We start from the raw sequence: 24000 nt of genomic DNA on the forward strand, positions 1-24000 counted from the left end.
GCAATCATTTATGACGACTTCTGCTGTTTTAACATTATTTATTTTTTTGTCGTGTGCATTTACTACTATCCGGGTTGTTTCGTTAGCTAGCTCGCTAGCTGGATAACAGAGTTGCGATCTTCGTGAAAGGCACTTTCTTACCGCTTGTTAAAGAAGATGTCTGCGGAAGAGGCGGCAGACAAAACAACCCCGGCCGACGCGAGTGCGGGAGATGGCGGAGACGAGGAAGAAGAGTGGCTGTACGGAGGTAAAGAGGTGTTACAATGAATAAAAACATTAGCTAAGTTGTTCGAGTTATAACTAGGCCACATGCAACTAGCTTACAACTACAAAGCATTAGCACAGGTGCTACCTAATGATTGAAGTAGTTAGTGTAGCTAGCTAGCTAAAGCATAAGCCGTGGTGCTGCATGTGTTGGCCTAGCGTACTGTAAAAGCCGACTCGCTAACGCTAACAGCATATCCTTCAGGATTGCACCAAAGGTTGCACTTTGCTCAGTTTGTAGTTAGCTAGTTACCGGTATGTGGAAAATACAATGGACAGAAGCGTTGGATATGAATGGTTCGTTTGCATTGATCTTCTTAACGAACAAACGTGGCTAGCTAGCTATGTAAGTTATATAGCTAGGTGGTAACGTTAGATATTGTAATCTATGACTTTATTGTTGACATTTTACCGTTTAGTTAATGAATGGTCGTTTCCCTTGTAGATGATGATGAGAGAGCTGATGAGGAAGAGGCCAAACTAACCGCTGCTGTCAGGTGAGTTCTTAGTCCTCCACCCGTTTGTGTCTAAGCCTGTTACTGAGTTGTCTCAACTTTCTCTGTTGTATTGTTTACAGGATGTGTCAGAATGTATTGGTGATATTTACACCCTCAGTCTGAATGTATTGGTGATATTTCCACCCTCAGTCTGAATGTATTGGTGATATTTCCAGCCTCAGTCTGAATGTATTGGTGATATTTCCACCCTCAGTCTGAATGTATTGGTGATATTTACACCCTCAGTCTGAATGTATTGGTGATATTTCCACCCTCAGTCTGAATGTATTGGTGATATTTCCAGCCTCAGTCTGAATGTATTGGTGATATTTCCGTCCTCAGTCTGAATGTATTGGTGATATTTCCAGCCTCAGTCTGAATGTATTGGTGATATTTCCGTCCTCAGTCTGAATGTATTGGTGATATTTCCGTCCTCAGTCTGAATGTATTGGTGATATTTCCAGCCTCAGTCTGAATGTATTGGTGATATTTCCGTCCTCAGTCTGAATGTATTGGTGATATTTCCGTCCTCAGTCTGAATGTATTGGTGATGTTTCCGTCCTCAGTCTGAATGTATTGGTGATGTTTCCGTCCTCAGTCTGAATGTATTGGTGGTGATATTTCCACCCTCAGTCTGAATGTATTGGTGATATTTCCAGCCTCAGTCTGAATGTATTGGTGATATTTCCAGCCTCAGTCTGAATGTATTGGTGATATTTACACCCTCAGTCTGAATGTATTGGTGATATTTCCAGCCTCAGTCTGAATGTATTGGTGATATTTCCAGCCCTCAGTCTGAATGTATTGGTGATGTTTCCACTCCTCAGTCTGAATGTATTGGTGATATTTACACCCTCAGTCTGAATGTATTGGTGATATTTCCACCCTCAGTCTGAATGTATTGGTGATATTTCCAGCCTCAGTCTGAATGTATTGGTGATGTTTCCGTCCTCAGTCTGAATGTATTGGTGGTGATATTTCCACCCTCAGTCTGAATGTATTGGTGATATTTCCGCCCTCAGTCTGAATGTATTGGTGATATTTCCGTCCTCAGTCTGAATGTATTGGTGATATTTCCGTCCTCAGTCTGAATGTATTGGTGATATTTCCGTCCTCAGTCTGAATGTATTGGTGATATTTCCGTCCTCAGTCTGAATGTATTGGTGATATTTCCACCCTCAGTCTGAATGTATTGGTGATATTTCCGTCCTCAGTCTGAATGTATTGGTGATATTTCCAGCCTCAGTCTGAATGTATTGGTGATATTTCCGCCCTCAGTCTGAATGTATTGGTGATATTTCCACCCTCAGTCTGAATGTATTGGTGATATTTCTGTCCTCAGTCTGAATGTATTGGTGATATTTCCGCCCTCAGTCTGAATGTATTGGTGATATTTCCACCCTCAGTCTGAATGTATTGGTGATATTTCTGTCCTCAGTCTGAATGTATTGGTGATATTTCCACCCTCAGTCTGAATGTATTGGTGATATTTCCACCCTCAGTCTGAATGTATTGGTGATATTTCCACCCTCAGTCTGAATGTATTGGTGATATTTCCACCCTCAGTCTGAATGTATTGGTGATATTTCCGTCCTCAGTCTGAATGTATTGGTGATATTTCCAGCCTCAGTCTGAATGTATTGGTGATATTTCCAGCCTCAGTCTGAATGTATTGGTGATATTTCCGTCCTCAGTCTGAATGTATTGGTGATGATATTTCCAGCCTCAGTCTGAATGTATTGGTGATATTTCCACCCTCAGTCTGAATGTATTGGTGATATTTCCACCCTCAGTGCACCTGTTCCTGCTACTGAATCAGATGAGGCAGTTACTACAGGCAACGGAGTGGAAGCTCAGGTAAGACCTATTCTCCAGTGTGTCCCAAATTCCCCCCTATTCCCCTATAGTGCACTACGTTTGACCAAAGTAGTGCACTATAAAGGGAATATGGTGCCACTTGGGACCGAGGGGCAGTGTTTCTCCTGTCGTTGTACGTGCAAGGCGGGATGACTTGGGCTTTGTGTGTAATTAAGGTCTGGAGTTTCCCCTGGTCAGTTCATGTGGTCTGGAAACCCTCCAGGACCTACTGTGTTATGTGTTCAGGAGATGGGTTCTGATCCGGTTTCTGTCTCTTGTCTGTCTCTCTGTTTGTTCCTCTCCCTCCTCCCCATCTCTCTGTATCCCCCTTCCATCTCTCTCATCCCCCTCTCTCTGTATCCCCCTTCCATCTCTCTCTCATCCCCCTCTCTCTGTATCCCCCTTCCATCTCTCCCTCCTCCCCATCTCTCTGTATCCCCCTTCCATCTCTCTCTCATCCCCATCTCTCTGTATCCCCCTTCCATCTCTCTCATCCCCCTCTCTCTGTATCCCCCTTCCATCTCTCTCTCATCCCCCTCTCTCTGTATCCCCCTTCCATCTCTCTCTCATCCCCCTCTCTCTGTATCCCCCTTCCATCTCTCTCTCATCCCCCTCTCTCTGTATCCCCCTTCCATCTCTCTCTCATCCCCCTCTCTCTGTATCCCCCTTCCATCTCTCTCTCATCCCCCTCTCTCTGTATCCCCCTTCCATCTCTCTCTCATCCCCCTCTCTCTGTATCCCCCTTCCATCTCTCTCTCATCCCCCTCTCTCTGTATCCCCCTTCCATCTCTCTCTCATCCCCCTCTCTCTGTATCCCCCCTCTCTTTCTCAGGAGAAGGAGCCAGGAGATGATGATGATGACAGTGATAGCGACAGTGACGATGATGACGATGATGTTCGCGTCACCATCGGAGACATCAAGACCGGAGCCCCACAGTACACGTACGTGTCTTTTTTACATGTATTAATTTATTTAACCAGGTAGGCTAGTTGAGAACAAGTCCTTTATTTAACCAGGTAGGCTAGTTGAGAACAAGTTCTCATTTACAACTGCGACCTGGCCAAGATAAAGCAAAGCAGTTCGACAACATACAACAACACAGAGTTACACATGGAGTAAAACAAACATACAGTCAATAATATAGTATAAAAATAAGTCTATATACAATGTGAGCAAATGAGGTGAGATAAGGGAGGTAAAGGCAATAAATAGGCCATGGTTGCAAAGTAAATACAATATAGCAAGTAAAACACTGGAATGGTAGATTTGCAGTGGAAGAAAGTGCAAAGTAGAAATAATGGGGTGCAAAGGAGCAAAATAAATAAATACAGTAGGGGAAGAGGTAGTTGTTTGGGCTATTTATAGATGGGCTATGTACAGGTGCAGTAATCTGTGAGCTGCTCTGACAGCTGGTGCTTAAAGCTAGTGAGGGAGATGAGTGTTTCCCGTTTCAGAGATTTTTGTAGTCTTTAAAGTAGCGGTCCACCGATTAGGATTTTTCAACACCGATACTGATTATTGGAGGACCAACATTTTTGTACATATATATTTGTAATAATGACAATTACAACAATACTGAATGAACACTTTTTTATTTTAACTTAATATAATACATAAATAAAATTCTCTTTAGTCTCATAAATAATGAAACATGTTCAATTTGGTTTAAATAATGCAAAAACACAGTGTTGGAGAAGAAAGTAAAAGTGCATTATGTGCCATGTAAAAAAAGCTAACGTTTAAGTTCCTTGCTCAGAACATGAGAACATATGAAAGCTGGTGGTTCCTTTTAACATGAGTCTTCAATATTCCCAGGTAAGAAGCTTTTATTTGTAGGAATTATAGGACTATTTCTCTCTACCATTTGTATTTCATATACCTTTGACTATTGGATGTTCTTATAGGCACTATAGTATTGCCAGCCTAATCTCGGGAGTTGATAGGCTTGAAGCCATAAACAGCGCTGTGTTTCAAGCGTTGCTAAGAGCTGCTGGCAAACACAGGAAAGTGCTGTTTGAATGAATGCTTAAGAGCCTGCTGCTGCATACCACCGCTCAGTCAGACTGCTCTATCAAATTATAGACTTAATTATAATATAATAAACACACAGAAATACGAGCCTTAGGTCATTAATATGGTCAAATCCGGAAACTATAATTTCGAAAACAAAACGTTTATTCTTTCAGTGAAATACGGAACCGTTCTGTATTTTATCTAACGGATGGCATCCCTAAGTCTAAATATTGCTGTTACATTGCACAACCTTCAATGTTATGTCATAATTATATACAATTCTGGCAAATAAATTACGGTCTTTGTTAGGAAGAAATAGTCTTCACACAGTTCGCAACGAGCCAGGCGGCCCAAACTGCTGCATATACCCTGACTCTGTTGCACTGAACGCAAGAGAAGTGACACAATTTCCCTAGTTAATATTGCCTGCTAACATGCATTTATTTTAACTAAATATGCAGGTTAAAAAAAATATACTTGTGTATTGATTTAAAGAAAGGCGTTGATCTTTATGGTTAGGTAAATTGGTGCAAGACAGTGCTTTTTTTCGCAAATGCGCTTGTTAAATCATCACCCGTTTGGCGAAGTAGGCTGTGATTCGATGATAAATGAACAGGCACCACATTGATTATTTGCAACGCAGGACAAGCTAGTTAACCTAGTAATATCATCAACCGTGTGTAGTTAAGTAGTGATTATGTTAAGATTGATAGTTTTTTTTATAAGATAAGTTAAATGCTAGCTACAGTCTTTAGAGGGACAGTTCACCGTAATGTCTAAGCCGATCTGTCCTTATTATTCCCAGATAAGGGGTTTCAAGTACGGCCGATGAGCCTGAATTCATCTATTGTATTTCACATCCTTTGACGCTGTAGCGTTAAATTGTGTTGTTGTTGACATGTCTGGTTTGTTGTTGCAGGACGTATGGAGTGGCTCCTGTTAACCTGAACATAAAGACAGCAGGAACCAGACCCTATGGAACAGGTACTGTAGTATTCTGTCCATCACCTGTTCTATGCACTTGACTTTACATTAGCCTACATGGAGTGGGAAATGTATAGTACAGGCTAATATAGGTGTCCGTTCCCACCGCCATGTCTGGATAGGTGTCTATTTTCACCACCGTAGGTGTCCATTTTCACCGCCGTAGGTGTCTATTTTCACCACCGTAGGTGTCTATTTTCACCGACGTAGGTGTCCATTTTCACCGCCGTAGGTGTCTATTTTCACCGCCGTAGGAGTCTATTTTCACCGCCGTAGGAGTCCATTTTCACCGCCGTAGGTGTCTATTTTCACCACCGTAGGTGTCTATTTTCACCGCCGTAGGTGTCTATTTTCACCGCCGTAGGTGTCTATTTATTTTCACCGCCGTAGGTGTCTATTTTCACCACCGTAGGTGTCCATTTTCACCGCCGTAGGTGTCTATTTTCACCACCGTAGGTGTCTATTTTCACCGCCGTAGGTGTCCATTTTCACCGCCGTAGGTGTCTATTTTCACCGCCGTAGGTGTCTATTTATTTTCACCGCCGTAGGTGTCTATTTTCACCGCCGTAGGTGTCTATTTTCACCGCCGTAGGTGTCTATTTTCACCGCCGTAGGTGTCTATTTTCACCACCGTAGGTGTCTATTTTCACCACCATAGGTGTCTATTTTCACCACCATAGGTGTCTATTTTCACCACCATAGGTGTCTATTTTCACCACCATAGGTGTCCATTCCCGCCGCCGTGTCTTTGGCAGCTAAGTGGAACTAGATGGTATAAATGTAGATATCGTTGATTTAAAGTTTTGATTGATGTATTAAATTGTCCTCTGTATATTTTAATACTGGTAGATATTCTAAATGGTTCTTTTCTATGTGGTGTTTTTGGATTCTGTTGTCTCTAGTAGGGAACAAGTCAAAGGGTGTGGATCTGGAGGCTCCAGGTAACATCAATGGAGTCCCAGTAGTGGAGGTGGACATGGAGACATTCGAGGAGAAGCCGTGGAGGAAACCAGGTAGGTGTTCCTGTGTCTTCTGACAGAGTGGAGGGGGTTACATTTCTGATTGGTCCATTTTTACACTGAGAGGCTCGGTAGGAGTTTGTAAAAAAAAAAATAAACGATTGTGTGTCTGTAGGTGCTGACCTGTCTGACTACTTTAACTATGGGTTCAACGAGGACACGTGGAAGGGCTACTGCGACAAACAGAAGAGGCTGAGGATGGGCCTGGAGGTCGTCAATATCTCCTCCACCACCAGCAAAATCACTGTAAGATTCACCTCCTCCACTACCAGCTAAATCACTGTAAGATACAACACCTCCTCCACTACCAGCTAAATCACTGTAAGATACAACACCTCCTCCACTACCAGCTAAATCACTGTAAGATACAACACCTCCTCCACCACCAGCTAAATCACTGTAAGATACAACACCTCCTCCACTACCAGCTAAATCACTGTAAGATACAACACCTCCTCCACTACCAGCTAAATCACTGTAAGATACAACACCTCCTCCACCACCAGCTAAATCACTGTAAGATACAACACCTCCTCCACCACCAGCTAAATCACTGTAAGATACAACACCTCCTCCACCACCAGCTAAATCACTGTAAGATACAACACCTCCTCCACTACCAGCTAAATCACTGTAAGATACAACACCTCCTCCACTACCAGCTAAATCACTGATACAACACCTCCTCCACTACCGGCTAAATCACTGTAAGATACAACACCTCCTCCACTACCAGCTAAATCACTGTAAGATACAACACCTCCTCCACCACCAGCTAAATCACTGTAAGATACAACACCTCCTCCAATACCAGCTAAATCACTGTAAGATACAACACCTCCTCCACTACCAGCTAAATCACTGTAAGATACAACACCTCCTCCACTACCAGCTAAATCACTGTAAGATACAACACCTCCTCCACCACCAGCTAAATCACTGATACAACACCTCCTCCACTACCAGCTAAATCACTGTAAGATACAACACCTCCTCCACTACCAGCTAAATCACTGATACAACACCTCCTCCACTACCAGCTAAATCACTGTAAGATACAACACCTCCTCCACCACCAGCTAAATCACTGTAAGATACAACACCTCCTCCACTACCAGCTAAATCACTGATACAACACCTCCTCCACTACCGGCTAAATCACTGTAAGATACAACACCTCCTCCACTACCGGCTAAATCACTGTAAGATACAACACCTCCTCCACTACCAGCTAAATCACTGTAAGATACAACACCTCCTCCACCACCAGCTAAATCACTGTAAGATACAACACCTCCTCCACTACCAGCTAAATCACTGTAAGATTCACCTCCTCCACTACCGGCTAAATCACTGTAAGATTCACCTCCTCCACTACCGGCTAAATCACTGTAAGATACAACACCTCCTCCACTACCAGCTAAATCACTGTAAGATACAACACCTCCTCCACTACCAGCTAAATCACTGTAAGATACAACACCTCCTCCACTACCGGCTAAATCACTGTAAGATACAACACCTCCTCCACTACCGGCTAAATCACTGTAAGATACAACACCTCCTCCACTACCGGCTAAATCACTGTAAGATACAACACCTCCTCCACTACCGGCTAAATCACTGTAAGATACAACACCTCCTCCACTACCGGCTAAATCACTGTAAGATACAACACCTCCTCCACTACCGGCTAAATCACTGTAAGATACAACACCTCCTCCACTACCGGCTAAATCACTGTAAGATACAACACCTCCTCCACTACCGGCTAAATCACTGTAAGATACAACACCTCCTCCACTACCGGCTAAATCACTGTAAGATACAACACCTCCTCCACTTGGAGGGCTTTACGGATCCACCTGTACCCGAATACCCGAGCCCTGATCTGTTACCCAGAATTCTAAATAATGTCACGGGTCGAGGTCGAATCGGATTGTCAGGAGTCTCTGGTCCGGAAGGGCCCCGTACAGGTCTGAACGTGAGAGCGATGTTATAATTCATGCTGCTGTTCCTCTTTTCTTTTCATGGGTGACGCGTGCAGCTGCTGCTGGTTGTTGTTGTTGGCCAATCACAAGTCACCAAAGCAGCAATAGGTTACAGCCATAGAGCCTCGCTCTGTGTGGGGCAAAACGTAAGAGATATCTAGTCAATGGAAGATGGAATTAAAATAACAGAATTAAAAGTTAAAGGAGAAGTAAAGGCTACAACGACCAAGAGCCAACCAGTAGACTGCTACTTAATATTATGAATGGAGTTGTTGTTATTTGTAACTGTAGGATTAGAAAGCCCAGGCACTGTAGCCTCAATTAGCCTAGCTAGCTAGCTAACCTTAGCTAGCTTAAGTAGCTTCTCCCAGTTTGATGTCTTCAAGACAGGTACTACATAATCTTATTGGATGATAAATAACCTAGCTATGGGAGCTGTTAGTCTACTATAGCGCGAGTCGGCTTGTTGGTTGGTTTCTAAACCTATGCCTGCACCGTAGACACGTGTACCGGAGGCAGCGGCTTAGACCGCTAGACCATCCTGGAACATTCTGGACCATTCTGGAACACCTTCTCTTATTTTCTGATCTCCCTTTCTCTCAATTCCCTTCCTTCTCTGTCTCTCCTCCTCTCAATTCCCTTCCTTCTCTGGCTCTCCTCCTCCTCTCAATTCCCTTCCTTCTCTGGCTCTCCTCCTCCTCTCAATTCCCTTCCTTCTCTGGCTCTCCTCCTCCTCTCAATTCCCTTCCTTCTCTGGCTCTCCTCCTCCTCTCAATTCCCTTCCTTCTCTGGCTCTCCTCCTCCTCCTCAATTCCCTTCCTTCTCTGGCTCTCCTCCTCCTCTCAATTCCCTTCCTTCTCTGGCTCTCCTCCTCCTCTCAATTCCCTTCCTTCTCTGGCTCTCCTCCTCCTCTCAATTCCCTTCCTTCTCTGGCTCTCCTCCTCCTCTCAATTCCCTTCCTTCTCTGGCTCTCCTCCTCCTCTCAATTCCCTTCCTTCTCTGGCTCTCCTCGTCCTCCTCAATTCCCTTCCTTCTCTGGCTCTCCTCCTCCTCCTCCTCCTCAATTCCCTTACTTCTCTGGCTCTCCTCCTCCTCCTCCTCCTCAATTCCCTTACTTCTCTGGCTCTCCTCCTCCTCCTCCTCCTCAATTCCCTTACTTCTCTGGCTCTCCTCCTCCTCCTCCTCAATTCCCTTCCTTCTCTGGCTCTCCTCCTCCTCCTCCTCAATTCCCTTCCTTCTCTGGCTCTCCTCCTCCTCCTCCTCAATTCCCTTCCTTCTCTGGATCTCCTCCTCCTCCTCAATTCCCTTCCTTCTCTGGATCTCCTCCTCCTCCTCAATTCCCTTCCTTCTCTGGATCTCCTCCTCCTCCTCAATTCCCTTCCTTCTCTGGCTCTCCTCCGTCCTCCTCAATTCCCTTCCTTCTCTGGCTCTCCTCCTCGTCCTCCTCAATTCCCTTCCTTCTCTGGCTCTCCTCCTCGTCCTCCTCAATTCCCTTCCTTCTCTGGCTCTCCTCCTCGTCCTCCTCAATTCCCTTCCTTCTCTGGCTCTCCTCCTCGTCCTCCTCAATTCCCTTCCTTCTCTGGCTCTCCTCCTCGTCCTCCTCAATTCCCTTCCTTCTCTGGCTCTCCTCCTCGTCCTCCTCAATTCCCTTCCTTCTCTGGCTCTCCTCCTCGTCCTCCTCAATTCCCTTCCTTCTCTGGCTCTCCTCCTCGTCCTCCTCAATTCCCTTCCTTCTCTGGCTCTCCTCCTCGTCCTCCTCAATTCCCTTCCTTCTCTGGCTCTCCTCCTCGTCCTCCTCAATTCCCTTCCTTCTCTGGCTCTCCTCCTCGTCCTCCTCAATTCCCTTCCTTCTCTGGCTCTCCTCCTCGTCCTCCTCAATTCCCTTCCTTCTCTGGCTCTCCTCCTCGTCCTCCTCAATTCCCTTCCTTCTCTGGCTCTCCTCCTCGTCCTCCTCAATTCCCTTCCTTCTCTGGCTCTCCTCCTCCTCCTCAATTCCCTTCCTTCTCTGGCTCTCCTCCTCCTCCTCAATTCCCTTCCTTCTCTGGCTCTCCTCCTCCTCCTCAATTCCCTTCCTTCTCTGGCTCTCCTCGCCCTCTTCAATTCCCTTCCTTCTCTGGCTCTCCTCGCCCTCTTCAATTCCCTTCCTTCTCTGGCTCATTGAATTGCCATATGATAATCAGTGTAAACCAGACAAACCAGAGTTGTTTAAAACAAAGACGTCCATTTAATGATGATGTTATAAACCTAAAGATGTCCTACTCTACTCCCCTCAGGTTCAGCAGGGCAGGACAGGGAATGAGAAGGAAGTGAGTTTACCCATCCACACGTCCAAACCTGACTTCCCCACTCCAGCCAGCCTCTACAAGTCATCCATGAACATGAACACTACCAGGTAAGAGCTGTACACAGGTCCTCAGATGAACAAGAGCCGTAAGGTTAGCCTAGGACAGGTAGAAACAGACGGTAAGGTTAGCCTAGGACGGGTACAGACAGACAGTAAGATTAGCCTAGGACAGGTACAGACAGACGGTGAGGTTATCCTAGGACAGGTACAGACAGACAGACAGTGAGGTTAGCCTAGGACTGGTACAGACAGACGGACGGTGAGGTTAGCCTAGGACTGGTACAGACAGACAGACAGTGAGGTTAGCCTAGGACTGGTACAGACAGACGGACGGTGAGGTTAGCCTAGGACTGGTACAGACAGACGGTGAGGTTAGCCTAGGACTGGTACAGACAGACGGACGGTGAGGTTAGCCTAGGACTGGTACAGACAGACGGACGGTGAGGTTAGCCTAGGACTGGTACAGACAGACAGTGAGGTTAGCCTAGGACTGGTACAGACAGACAGACAGTGAGGTTAGCCTAGGACTGGTACAGACAGACAGACAGTGAGGTTAGCCTAGGACTGGTACAGACAGACGGTGAGGTTAGCCTAGGACTGGTACAGACAGACAGACGGTGAGGTTAGCCTAGGACTGGTACAGACAGACAGACGGTGAGGTTAGCCTAGGACAGGTACAGACAGATGGTGAGGTTAGCCTAGGACAGGTACTGACAGACGGTGAGGTTAGCCTAGGACAGGTACAGACAGACGGTAAGGTTAGCCTAGGACTGGTACGGACAGATGGTGAGGTTAGCCTAGGACACGTACAGACGGTAAGGTTAGCCTAGGACTGGTACAGACAGACGGTAAGGTTATCCTAGGACTGGTACAGACAGACGGTGAGGTTATCCTAGGACAGGTACAGACAGACGGTAAGGTTAGCCTAGGACAGGTACAGACAGACGGTAAGGTTTGCCTAGGACTGGTACAGACAGACGGTGAGGTTTGTCTAGGACTGGTACAGACGGTAAGGTTAGCCTAGGACTGGTACAGACAGACGGTGAGGTTATCCTAGGACTGGTACAGACAGACAGACAGTGAGGTTAGCCTAGGACTGGTACAGACAGACGGACGGTGAGGTTAGCCTAGGACTGGTACAGACAGACGGACGGTGAGGTTAGCCTAGGACTGGTACAGACAGACGGACGGTGAGGTTAGCCTAGGACTGGTACAGACAGACGGACGGTGAGGTTAGCCTAGGACTGGTACAGACAGACGGACGGTGAGGTTAGCCTAGGACTGGTACAGACAGACAGACAGTGAGGTTAGCCTAGGACTGGTACAGACAGACAGACAGTGAGGTTAGCCTAGGACTGGTACAGACAGACAGACAGTGAGGTTAGCCTAGGACTGGTACAGACAGACAGACAGACAGTGAGGTTAGCCTAGGACTGGTACAGACAGACAGACGGTGAGGTTAGCCTAGGACTGGTACAGACAGACGGTGAGGTTAGCCTAGGACAGGTACAGACAGATGGTGAGGTTAGCCTAGGACAGGTACAGACAGACGGTGAGGTTAGCCTAGGACAGGTACAGACAGATGGTAAGGTTAGCCTTGGACTGCTTAAGAGACATGAGAGACTCATGTATTATCTCTGGTAGAGGATTTGGCAAAACACGGTCTGGCAGTGGACAGACAGGCAGACGAACCGACAGAGAAACGGACCGACAGGCAGACGGACCGACAGAGAAACGGACCGACAGGCAGACGGACCGACAGAGAAACGGACCGACAGGCAGACGGACCGACAGAGAAACGGACCGACAGGCAGACGGACCGACAGAGAAACAGACCGACAGGCAGACGGACCGACAGAGAAACGGACCGACAGGCAGACGGACCGACAGGCAGACGGACCGACAGGCAGACGGACCGACAGGCAGACGGACCGACAGAGAAACTGACCGACAGAGAAACTGACCGACAGGCAGACGGACCGACAGGCAGACGGACCGACAGGCAGACGGACCGACAGGCAGACGGACCGACAGGCAGACGGACCGACAGGCAGACGGACCGACAGAGAAACTGACCGACAGAGAAACGGACCGACAGAGAAACGGACCGACAGGCAGACGGACCGACAGGCAGACGGACCGACAGAGAAACGGACCGACAGGCAGACGGACCGACAGAGAAACGGACCGACAGAGAAACGGACCGACAGAGAAACGGACCGACAGGCAGACGGACCGACAGAGAAACGGACCGACAGGCAGACGGACCGACAGAGAAACGGACCGACAGGCAGACGGACCGACAGAGAAACGGACCGACAGAGAAACGGACCGACAGAGAAACGGACCGACAGGCAGACGGACCGACAGGCAGACGGACCGACAGGCAGACGGACCGACAGGCAGACGGACCGACAGAGAAACTGACCGACAGGCAGACGGACCGACAGGCAGACGGACCGACAGAGAAACGGACCGACAGGCAGACGGACCGACAGAGAAACGGACCGACAGGCAGACGGACCGACAGAGAAACGGACCGACAGGCAGACGGACCGACAGAGAAACGGACCGACAGAGAAACGGACCGACAGGCAGACGGACCGACAGGCAGACGGACCGACAGAGAAACGGACCGACAGAGAAACGGACCGACAGAGAAACGGACCGACAGGCAGACGGACCGACAGAGAAACGGACCGACAGAGAAACGGACCGACAGGCAGACGGACCGACAGGCAGACGGACCGACAGAGAAACGGACCGACAGAGAAACGGACCGACAGAGAAACGGACCGACAGGCAGACGGACCGACAGGCAGACGGACCGACAGAGAAACGGACCGACAGGCAGACGGACCGACAGAGAAACGGACCGACAGGCAGACGGACCGACAGGCAGACGGACCGACAGAGAAACTGACCGACAGGCAGACCGACCGACAGGCAGACGGACCGACCGACAGGCAGACGGACCGACAGAGAAACGGACCGACAGAGAAACGGACCGACAGAGAAACGGACCGACAGAGAAACGGACCGACAGGCAGACGGACCGACAGGCAGACGGACCGACAGAGAAACGGACCGACAGGCAGACGGACCGACAGAGAAACGGACCGACAGGCAGACGGACCGACAGAGAAACGGACCGACAGAGAAACGGACCGACAGGCAGACGGACCGACAGGCAGACGGACCGACAGGCAGACGGACCGACAGAGAAACGGACCGACAGAGAAACGGACCGACAGGCAGACGGACCGACAGGCAGACGGACCGACAGGCAGACGGACCGACAGAGAAACGGACCGACAGAGAAACGGACCGACAGAGAAACGGACCGACAGGCAGACGGACCGACAGAGAAACGGACCGACAGGCAGACGGACCGACAGAGAAACGGACCGACAGGCAGACGGACCGACAGAGAAACGGACCGACAGGCAGACGGACCGACAGAGAAACGGACCGACAGACAGGCAGACGGGCAGACGGACCGACAGGCAGACGGACAGACAGACGGACACACACAAGCTTGCTTCCTTTTTTTTCTTCTCCTCTCACTGTACACATGAATGAGTTCCTCTGAGTGTGTGAGGGGAGGTCTAACTGTTTCCTCCTCCTCCCTCTGATGGTAGGATCTCCCCCCCACAGTGGACTGCTCCTCCCGTTCAGGACATGTCCTACTATACGTGAGTGGGATGGGGCTTGTTCACACAACACACTGATACATTCATGTACACTATTGTGTCTTTTCCAGATGCTATTTCAAAAAAATAAATTCATTTTAAGTTCCCTCAGCCAATAAACTAGTAACCAACGTCGTAGTCGCATCACGTCGTTAGGGCACAACGTGGTAGACAACAATGGTCACCACGGCAACGTTAAGTTTAACGGGAGTCATCACCATGGCAACAGTAAACACATTTAAATGCAACACATGTATGCACATTGACTCACGTGTGTGTGACAGGTGATAGACATGTTATAGACATGTAATAACAGATTCTACATCGTGTGTGTGTGTGTGTGTGTATTAGTAATACTGTGTTGTCCTTTCTGACTTTAGTGTCCTGTCACTGATCTGTGGTGGTTAGGTACTGATCTGTGGTGGTTAGGTACTGATGTGTGGTGGTTAGGTACTGATCTGTCAGTGTGTGGTGGTTAGGTACTGATCTGTGTGTGTGTGTGTGTGCGCGTGGTTAGGTACTGATCTTTGTGTGTGGGGTTAGGTACCGATCTGTGTGTGTGTGTAGTGGTTAGGTACTGATCTGTGTGTGTGTGTGTGTGGGGTTAGGTACTTGTGTGTGTGGTTAGGTACTGATCTGTGTGTGTGTGTGGTTAGGTACTGGTGTGTGTGTGTGGTTAGGTACTTGTGTGTGTGTGGTTAGGTACTGGTGTGTGTGTGTGTGTGTGTGTGTGTGTGTGTGTGTGTGTGTGTGTGTGTGTGTGTGTGTGTGTGTGTGTGGGGTTAGGTACTTGTGTGTGGGGTTAGGTACTGATCTGTGTGTGTGTGGTTAGGTACTGATCTGTGTGTGTGTGGTTAGGTACTGATGTGTGTGTGTGTGTGCGCGCGTGCGTGTGGTTAGGTACTGTGTGTGTGTGTGTGATCTGTGTGTGTGTGGGGGGGGGGGTTAGGTACTGATCTGTGCGTGTGGTTAGGTACTGATCTGTGTGTGTGTGTGGTTAGGTACTGATCTGTGTGTGTGTGTGGTTAGGTACTGATCTGTGTGTGTGTGTGGTTAGGTACTGATCTGTGCGTGTGTGTGGTTAGGTACTGATCTGTGCGTGTGTGTGGTTAGGTACTGATCTGTGTGTGTGTGTGGTTAGGTACTGATCTGTGTGTGCGTGTGGTTAGGTACTGATCTGTGTGTGCGTGTGGTTAGGTACTGATCTGTGTGTGCGTGTGGTTAGGTACTGATCTGTGTGTGCGTGTGGTTAGGTACTGATCTGTGCGTGTGGTTAGGTACTGATCTGTGTGCGTGTGGTTAGGTACTGATCTGTGTGTGTGTGGTTAGGTACTGATCTGTGTGTGTGTGGTTAGGTACTGATCTGTGTGTGTGTGGTTAGGTACTGATCTGTGTGTGTGGTTAGGTACTGATCTGTGCGTGTGGTTAGGTACTGATCTGTGCGTGTGGTTAGGTACTGATCTGTGTGTGTGGTTAGGTACTGATTGATCTGTGCGTGTGGTTAGGTACTGATCTGTGCGTGTGGTTAGGTACTGATCTGTGCGTGTGGTTAGGTACTGATCTGTGCGTGTGGTTAGGTACTGATCTGTGCGTGTGGTTAGGTACTGATCTGTGCGTGTGGTTAGGTACTGATCTGTGCGTTTGGTTAGGTACTGATCTGTGCGTTTGGTTAGGTACTGATCTGTGCGTGTGGTTAGGTACTGATCTGTGTGTGGGGTTAGGTACTGATCTGTGCGTGGGGTTAGGTACTGATCTGTGCGTGGGGTTAGGTACTGATCTGTGCGTGGGGTTAGGTACTGATCTGTGCGTGTGGTTAGGTACTGATCTGTGTGTGTGGTTAGGTACTGATCTGTGTGTGCGTGTGGTTAGATACTGATCTGTGTGTGCGTGTGGTTAGATACTGATCTGTGCGTGTGGTTAGGTACTGATCTGTGCGTGTGGTTAGGTACTGATCTGTGTGTGCGTGTGGTTAGGTACTGATCTGTGTGTGCGTGTGGTTAGGTACTGATCTGTGTGTGCGTGTGGTTAGGTACTGATCTGTGCGTGTGGTTAGGTACTGATCTGTGCGTGTGGTTAGGTACTGATCTGTGCGTGTGGTTAGGTACTGATCTGTGCGTGTGGTTAGGTACTGATCTGTGCGTGTGGTTAGGTACTGATCTGTGCGTGTGTGTGGTTAGGTACTGATCTGTGCGTGTGTGTGGTTAGGTACTGATCTGTGCGTGTGTGTGGTTAGGTACTGATCTGTGCGTGTGTGTGGTTAGGTACTGATCTGTGCGTGTGGTTAGGTACTGATCTGTGCGTGTGGTTAGGTACTGATCTGTGCGTGTGCTTAGATACTGATCTGTGCGTGTGGTTAGATACTGATCTGTGCGTGTGGTTAGGTACTGATCTGTGCGTGTGGTTAGATACTGATCTGTGCGTGTGGTTAGGTACTGATCTGTGCGTGTGCTTAGATACTGATCTGTGCGTGTGGTTAGGTACTGATCTGTGCGTGTGGTTAGGTACTGATCTGTGCGTGTGGTTAGATACTGATCTGTGCGTGTGGTTAGGTACTGTGCGTGGTGTATTAGTTGGTAGAGAGTATAGACTGTAAACTCAGATTAATGACTGAGTAGACGGCAGGTAGTCTAGTGGTTTAGAGCATTGGGCCTGTAACTGAAAGGTTGGAATCCCAGAGCCAACTAGGTGAAGCATCTCATGAGCCCTTGAGCAAGGCACTTAGCCGTGACCGCTCCTGTTGTTCTGGGGACCATGGTCTGCTTAATGACTCACGGTGTGGTTGTGTTCAGGAAGACCAGTGGTACTATCGACGTGATCGGAGGAGGGACTGCTACCATCAGCAGAGTGGAGGGACGACGAAGACACAACCTGGAGGGAAACAACATCCAGGTACACACACACACACACACACACACACACACACACACACACAACACACACACACACACACACACACACACACACACACACACACACACACCTGGAGGGAAACAACATCCAGGTACACACACACACACACACACACACACACACACACACACACACACACACACACACACACACACACCTGGAGAGAAACTACATCCAGGTACACACACACACACACCTGGAGAGAAACTACATCCAGGTACACACACACAACCCAATATTTAGGTAGTTGTTCTTAATGTTTTGTAAAGTCAGTGTATATTATGGGGAGCTAAACAGAAAAATATATATTATTAATTGAAATAAAATAATGAGCCATACATTGACACATCGAGTCCAAAACGTCAGTTAAAAACAATAAATAACTAGCTAGTTTTAAATGTTCCAGGAACGCTTCTGTCATTTCTGGAGGAAAACAGTCCTGTTATGAAAAGCTTATGTTGACACCCAGAGTCACATGAGTTTATGTTGAAGGCTAAAGCAGAGCGTGTTTTTAAAGGACTATTTAGTCTGGTAATACTGGTGTCTGGACAACCCTACACGGACACATGAAAGGACCTTCATAGAAGTCAATGTAACTGTTCCATTGGCTGTTGAATCACATACCCGCTTGTGATTTGGCCGTTTCTTCGTTGTCTAGGTGATTTCGGAACACTCGTCGTCGGACGCTGAGCCAAACCCCAACAAGATGCCCCCCTTCTTCCCCCCCGGCCCCCTCCCCCCAAACATCCCTCCTCCCCCATTCCTCCCCCCTCCTCCCAACGTCAGCCAGGCTCCCCCTCTCATCCCCCCACCAAGTAAGTCTACACCTCTCTCACTTTGTCTCTCTCTCTCTCTCCATCTTTCTTTCTGTCTCTCGCCATCTCTCTCTCTCATCGTTCTCTCCCTCTCCTGCTTTCTGTCTCTTTCCCTCTCTAACTTTCTCTCCCACATTTCTCTCTCAGGCTCTAACTTTCTCTCCCTTTTATATATTTGAATATTCACCTTGTTTAACTTTCCCACAGAGAGGAATTTTCTAACAATTGTTTTTATTTGGTAGGAATACCTATGAATGTCCCTCCTCCTGGTAAGAACAATACTCCAACTATACTCACTATTACTACACAAAATACACAATGACATTCATGATGTGGGAAAGACTGAGGAGTTCCACATATTAGAATACTATACAGCTTTATGTCTTAATGTACCGTTAGAATGTGGTGATGTCATAATGTGGTATAGGCTCAACAGTTAGAATGTGTCAGTGTGGTGATGTCATAGTCATAATGTGGTATAGACTCAACAGTTATGTGTCAGTGTGGTGATGTCATAATGTGGTATAGGCTCAACAGTTAGAATGTGTCATGTCATAATGTGGTATAGGCTCAACAGTTAGAATGTCTGTGTGGTGATGTCATAATGTGGTATAGGCTCAACAGTTAGAATGTGTCAGTGTGGTGATGTCATAATGTGGTATAGGCTCAACAGTTAGAATGTGTCAGTGTGGTGATGTCATAATGTGGTATAGGCTCAACCGTTAGAATGTGTCAGTGTGGTGATGTCATAATGTGGTATAGGCTCAACAGTTAGAATGTGTCAGTGTGGTGATGTCATAATGTGGTATAGGCTCAACAGTTAGAATGTGTCAGTGTGGTGATGTCATAATGTGGTATAGGCTCAACAGTTAGAATGTGTCAGTGTGGTGATGTCATAGTCATAATGTGGTATAGGCTCAACAGTTAGAATGTGTCAGTGTGGTGATGTCATAGTCATAATGTGGTATAGACTCAACAGTTAGAATGTGTCAGTGTGGTGATGTCATAATGTGGTATAGACTCAACAGTTAGAATGTGTCAGTGTGGTGATGTCATAATGTGGTATAGACTCAACAGTTAGAATGTGTCAGTGTGGTGATGTCATAGTCATAATGTGGTATAGACTCAACAGTTAGAATGTGTCAGTGTGGTGATGTCATACTGTGGTATAGGCTCAACAGTTAGAATGTGTCAGTGTGGTGATGTCATAGTCATAATGCAGAATAGACTCAACAGTTAGTGTGTGTGTGTGTGTGTGTCTTAATAGTAACACTGTGTGTGTGCAGGTTTCCCTCCTCCCAGCGGCCCCCCTCCCTCTCTCATCCCCACCTTGGACAGGTAAGACACCTCCACAGCTCCACCTTATAGACATGGATAGATTGACCCCTAGCCTCTCCCCTCCTATGTACTTGTAGAGATCTAAGGCAGCGTTTACACAGGCAGCCCAATTCTGATCTGTTAAACCAATTATTTACAAAAGAGCTGATCTGTTTAAATAGCATTAGCGCGTTGCCTGGAAGTCTATGGGTATCTGCTAGCATGCTAGTCAACGCGCTAACGCTATTTAACATTGGCTCACGAAAACTACCTCTAACTTCCTTCATACTGGACACAGAGACATAAAAATGGTGTCCATCTGACTCTGGGGAAGTAGATAAAGAGCATCATTGTCAAATCCTGAAATATCCATTTAATATGATTGATTGGATCAATATGTAATTGGCATCTAAAGTATGCGATAAAATGATCATGACGACTTTGATATATTGAACGTTTTTGTTGCGTGTTTTATTTATAGCAGTGGGCATCCAGGTGGATATGATGGCCGTCCCGTTCCACCATACCCCTTCCCCACAGGTAGGGGGCGACAACACACACTATCACTTTCAATCAGTATTCTATTAAATATAAGTCTGTCCAAAATGGATCCCTATTCCCTATGTAGTGCGCTACCGTTGACTAAGGTGCCATTTCGGATGCAACCTCACTCTCAATCACTTTCAATTAATAAGTTATTATATTAAATTGTATTAAATCAATCCATGGGCTTCATTTAGCAACATATGTAGGATGGGACCCAATTTGGCCTATATAATGCACTTCTTTTAACCTCTCTGGGCTAGGCGGGACGAATTCGTCCCACCTACGTAACAGCCACTTGCAGCCTGTGGCGCGATTTTCAAAACCTTAAAAATCCTATTACTTCAATTTCTCAAACATATGACTATTTTACAGCTATTTAAAGACAAGACTCTCGTTAATCTAACCACACTGTCCGATTTCAAAAAGGCTTTACAACGAAAGCAAAACATTAGATTATGTCAGCAGAGTACCAAGCCAGAAATAATCAGACACCCATTTTTCAAGCCAGCATATAATGTCACCAAAACCCAGAAGACAGCTAAATGCAGCACTCACCTTTGATCTTCATCAGATGACAACCCTAGGACATTATGTTATACAATACATGCATGTTTTGTTCAATCAAGTCCATATTTATATCAAAAACCAGCTTTTTACATTAGCATGTGACGTTCAGAACTAGCATACCCCCCGCAAACTTCCGGGGAATTCGCTAACATTTTACTAAATTACTCACGATAAACGTTCACAAAAAGCATAACAATTATTTTAAGAATTATAGATACAGACCTCCTCTATGCACTCGATATGTCCGATTTTAAAATAGCTTTTTGGTGAAAGCACATTTTGCAATATTCTAAGTATATAGCCCAGGCATCACGGGCTCGCTATTTAGACACCCGGCAAGTTTAGCACTCACCATAATCATATTTACTATTATAAAAGTTTGATTACCTTTTGTTGTCTTCGTCAGAATGCACACCCAGGACTGCTACTTCAATAACAAATGTTGGTTTGGTCCAAAATAATCCATCGTTATATCCGAATAGCGGCGTTTTGTTCGTGCGTTCCAGACACTATCCGAAATAGTAAAGAAGTGTCGCGCGCATGGCGCAATTCGTGACAATAAAATTCTAAATATTCCATTACCGTACTTCGAAGCATGTCAACCGCTGTTTAAAATCAATTTTTACGCCATTTTTCTCGTAGAAAAGCGATAATATTCCGACAGGGAATCTCCTTTTCGGCAAACAGAGGAAAAAATCCCAAAGGCGGGGGCGGTCGGGTCACGCGCATAAGCCCAGAGTCCCTTGATCGGCCACTTGAGAAAGGCGATAATGTGTTTCAGCTTGGGGCTGGAATGACGACATTCTGTTTTTTCCCGGGCTCTGAGCGCCTATGGACGACGTGGGAAGTGTCACGTTAGAGCAGAGATCCTTAGTAAATGATAGAGATGGAAAAGAAGTTCAAGAAATGGTCAGACAGGCCACTTCCTGTAAAGGAATCTCTCAGGTTTTGACCTGCCATTTGAGTTCTGTTATACTCACAGACAGCATTCAAACAGTTTTAGAAACTTTAGGGTGTTTTCTATCCATATGTAATAAGTATATGCATATTCTAGTTACTGGGTAGGAGTGGTAACCAGATTAAATCGGGTATGTTTTTTATCCAGCCGTGTCAATACTGCCCCCTAGCCCTAACAGGTTAAGCAGGGCCAATAGGGGTGTGGTCAAAAGTAGTGCACTATATAGGGAATAGGGTTCCAGTTGGGTAGTACCCATTTATGAACTTGATCCAAAGTTTGATTGATATTAGGGCCGATACGATACCAGTATCGCGATACTCGTTAGTATCGTGTCAAGAAAACAAAACACAAAGCAGATTTACCTTCTTTAGGAAAACAGCCCTGATGTTGGAAACAAACATCATTATGATGGAAACAAACATCATTATGATGGAAACAAACATCATTATGATGGAAACAAACATCATTATGATGGAAACAAACATCATTATGATGGAAACAAACATCATTATGTTGGAAACAAACATCATTATGATGGAAACAAACATCATTATGATGGAAACAAACATCATTATGTTGGGAAACAGCCCTGATGATGGAAACAAACATCATTATGATGGAAACAAACATCATTATGTTGGAAACAAACATCATTATGTTGGGAAACAGCCCTGATGTTGGAAACAAACATCGTTATGTTGGAAACAAACATCATTATGATGGAAACAAACATCGTTATGATGGAAACAAACATCATTATGATGGAAAACAGCCCTGATGTTGGAAACAAACATCATTATGATGGAAACAAACATCATTATGATGGAAACAAACATCATTATGTTGGGAAACAGCCCTGATGTTGGAAACAAACATCGTTATGTTGGAAACAAACATCATTATGATGGAAACAAACATCGTTATGATGGAAACAAACATCATTATGATGGAAAACAGCCCTGATGTTGGAAACAAACATCATTATGTTGGAAACAAACATCATTATGTTGGAAACAAACATCATTATGATGGAAACAAACATCATTATGATGGAAACAAACATCGTTATGTTGGAAACAAACATCATTATGATGGAAACAAACATCGTTATGATGGAAACAAACATCATTATGATGGAAAACAGCCCTGATGTTGGAAACAAACATCATTATGATGGAAACAAACATCATTATGATGGAAACAAACATCATTATGTTGGGAAACAGCCCTGATGTTGGAAACAAACATCATTATGTTGGAAACAAACATCATTATGATGGAAACAAACATCATTATGATGGAAAACAGCCCTGATGTTGGAAACAAACATCATTATGTTGGAAACAAACATCATTATGTTGGAAACAAACATCATTATGATGGAAACAAACATCGTTATGTTGGAAACAAACATCATTATGATGGAAACAAACATCGTTATGATGGAAACAAACATCATTATGATGGAAACAAACATCGTTATGATGGAAACAAACATCATTATGATGGAAACAAACATCATTATGTTGGAAACAAACATCATTATGATGGAAAACAGCCCTGATGTTGGAAACAAACATCATTATGTTGGAAACAAACAGCATTATGTTGGAAACAAACATCATTATGATGGAAACAGCCCTGATGTTGGAAACAAACATCATTATGATGGAAAACAGCCCTGATGTTGGAAACAAACATCATTATGTTGGAAAACAGCCCTGATGTTGGAAACAAACATCATTATGTTGGAAACAAACATCATTATGTTGGAAAACAGCCCTGATGTTGGAAACAAACATCATTATGATGGAAAACAGCCCTGATGTTGGAAACAAACATCATTATGTTGGAAAACAGCCCTGATGTTGGAAACAAACATCATTATGTTGGAAACAAACATCATTATGTTGGAAACAAACATCATTATGTTGGAAACAAACATCATTATGTTGGAAACAAACATCATTATGTTGGAAAACAGCCCTGATGTTGGAAACAAACATCATTATGATGGAAAACAGCCCTGATGTTGGAAACAAACATCATTATGTTGGAAAACAGCCCTGATGTTGGAAACAAACATCATTATGTTGGAAACAAACATCATTATGATGGAAAACAGCCCTGATGTTGGAAACAAACATCATTATGATGGGAAACAGCCCTGATGTTGGAAACAAACATCATTATGTTGGAAACAAACATCATTATGTTGGAAACAA

The 24000-nt window shown here is 45.7% G+C and overlaps 1 protein-coding gene across 2 annotated transcripts in view; it reads left to right on the forward strand.

Moving 5' to 3' along the window:
• Positions 1–24000, forward strand: part of LOC123733198 (pre-mRNA 3'-end-processing factor FIP1) — a 34570-nt gene that overhangs the window by 95 nt on the left and 10475 nt on the right. Inside the window, exons 1-14 of one of the 2 annotated variants that reach the window (XM_082978663.1) lie at positions 1–247; positions 710–761; positions 2555–2618; positions 3451–3560; positions 5552–5616; positions 6522–6629; positions 6751–6881; positions 10900–11018; positions 14612–14665; positions 17452–17551; positions 18231–18387; positions 18630–18656; positions 19674–19725; positions 20186–20244. The exon at positions 1–247 is cut by the window's left edge and continues 95 nt beyond it. In XM_082978663.1, the coding sequence (XP_082834789.1) occupies positions 157–247; positions 710–761; positions 2555–2618; positions 3451–3560; positions 5552–5616; positions 6522–6629; positions 6751–6881; positions 10900–11018; positions 14612–14665; positions 17452–17551; positions 18231–18387; positions 18630–18656; positions 19674–19725; positions 20186–20244 (1189 nt within the window). In that variant the 5' untranslated portion in view covers positions 1–156. Of the gene's footprint in view, positions 248–709; positions 762–2554; positions 2619–3450; positions 3561–5551; positions 5617–6518; positions 6630–6750; positions 6882–10899; positions 11019–14611; positions 14666–17451; positions 17552–18230; positions 18388–18629; positions 18657–19673; positions 19726–20185; positions 20245–24000 lie in introns of both variants that reach the window. The other variant, XM_082978661.1, reaches the window with a different exon arrangement.

This window comes from Salmo salar, chromosome 08 (assembly GCF_965601325.2).
Source record: "Salmo salar chromosome 08, fSalSal1, whole genome shotgun sequence".
NCBI classification, from domain to species: domain Eukaryota; kingdom Metazoa; phylum Chordata; class Actinopteri; order Salmoniformes; family Salmonidae; genus Salmo; species Salmo salar.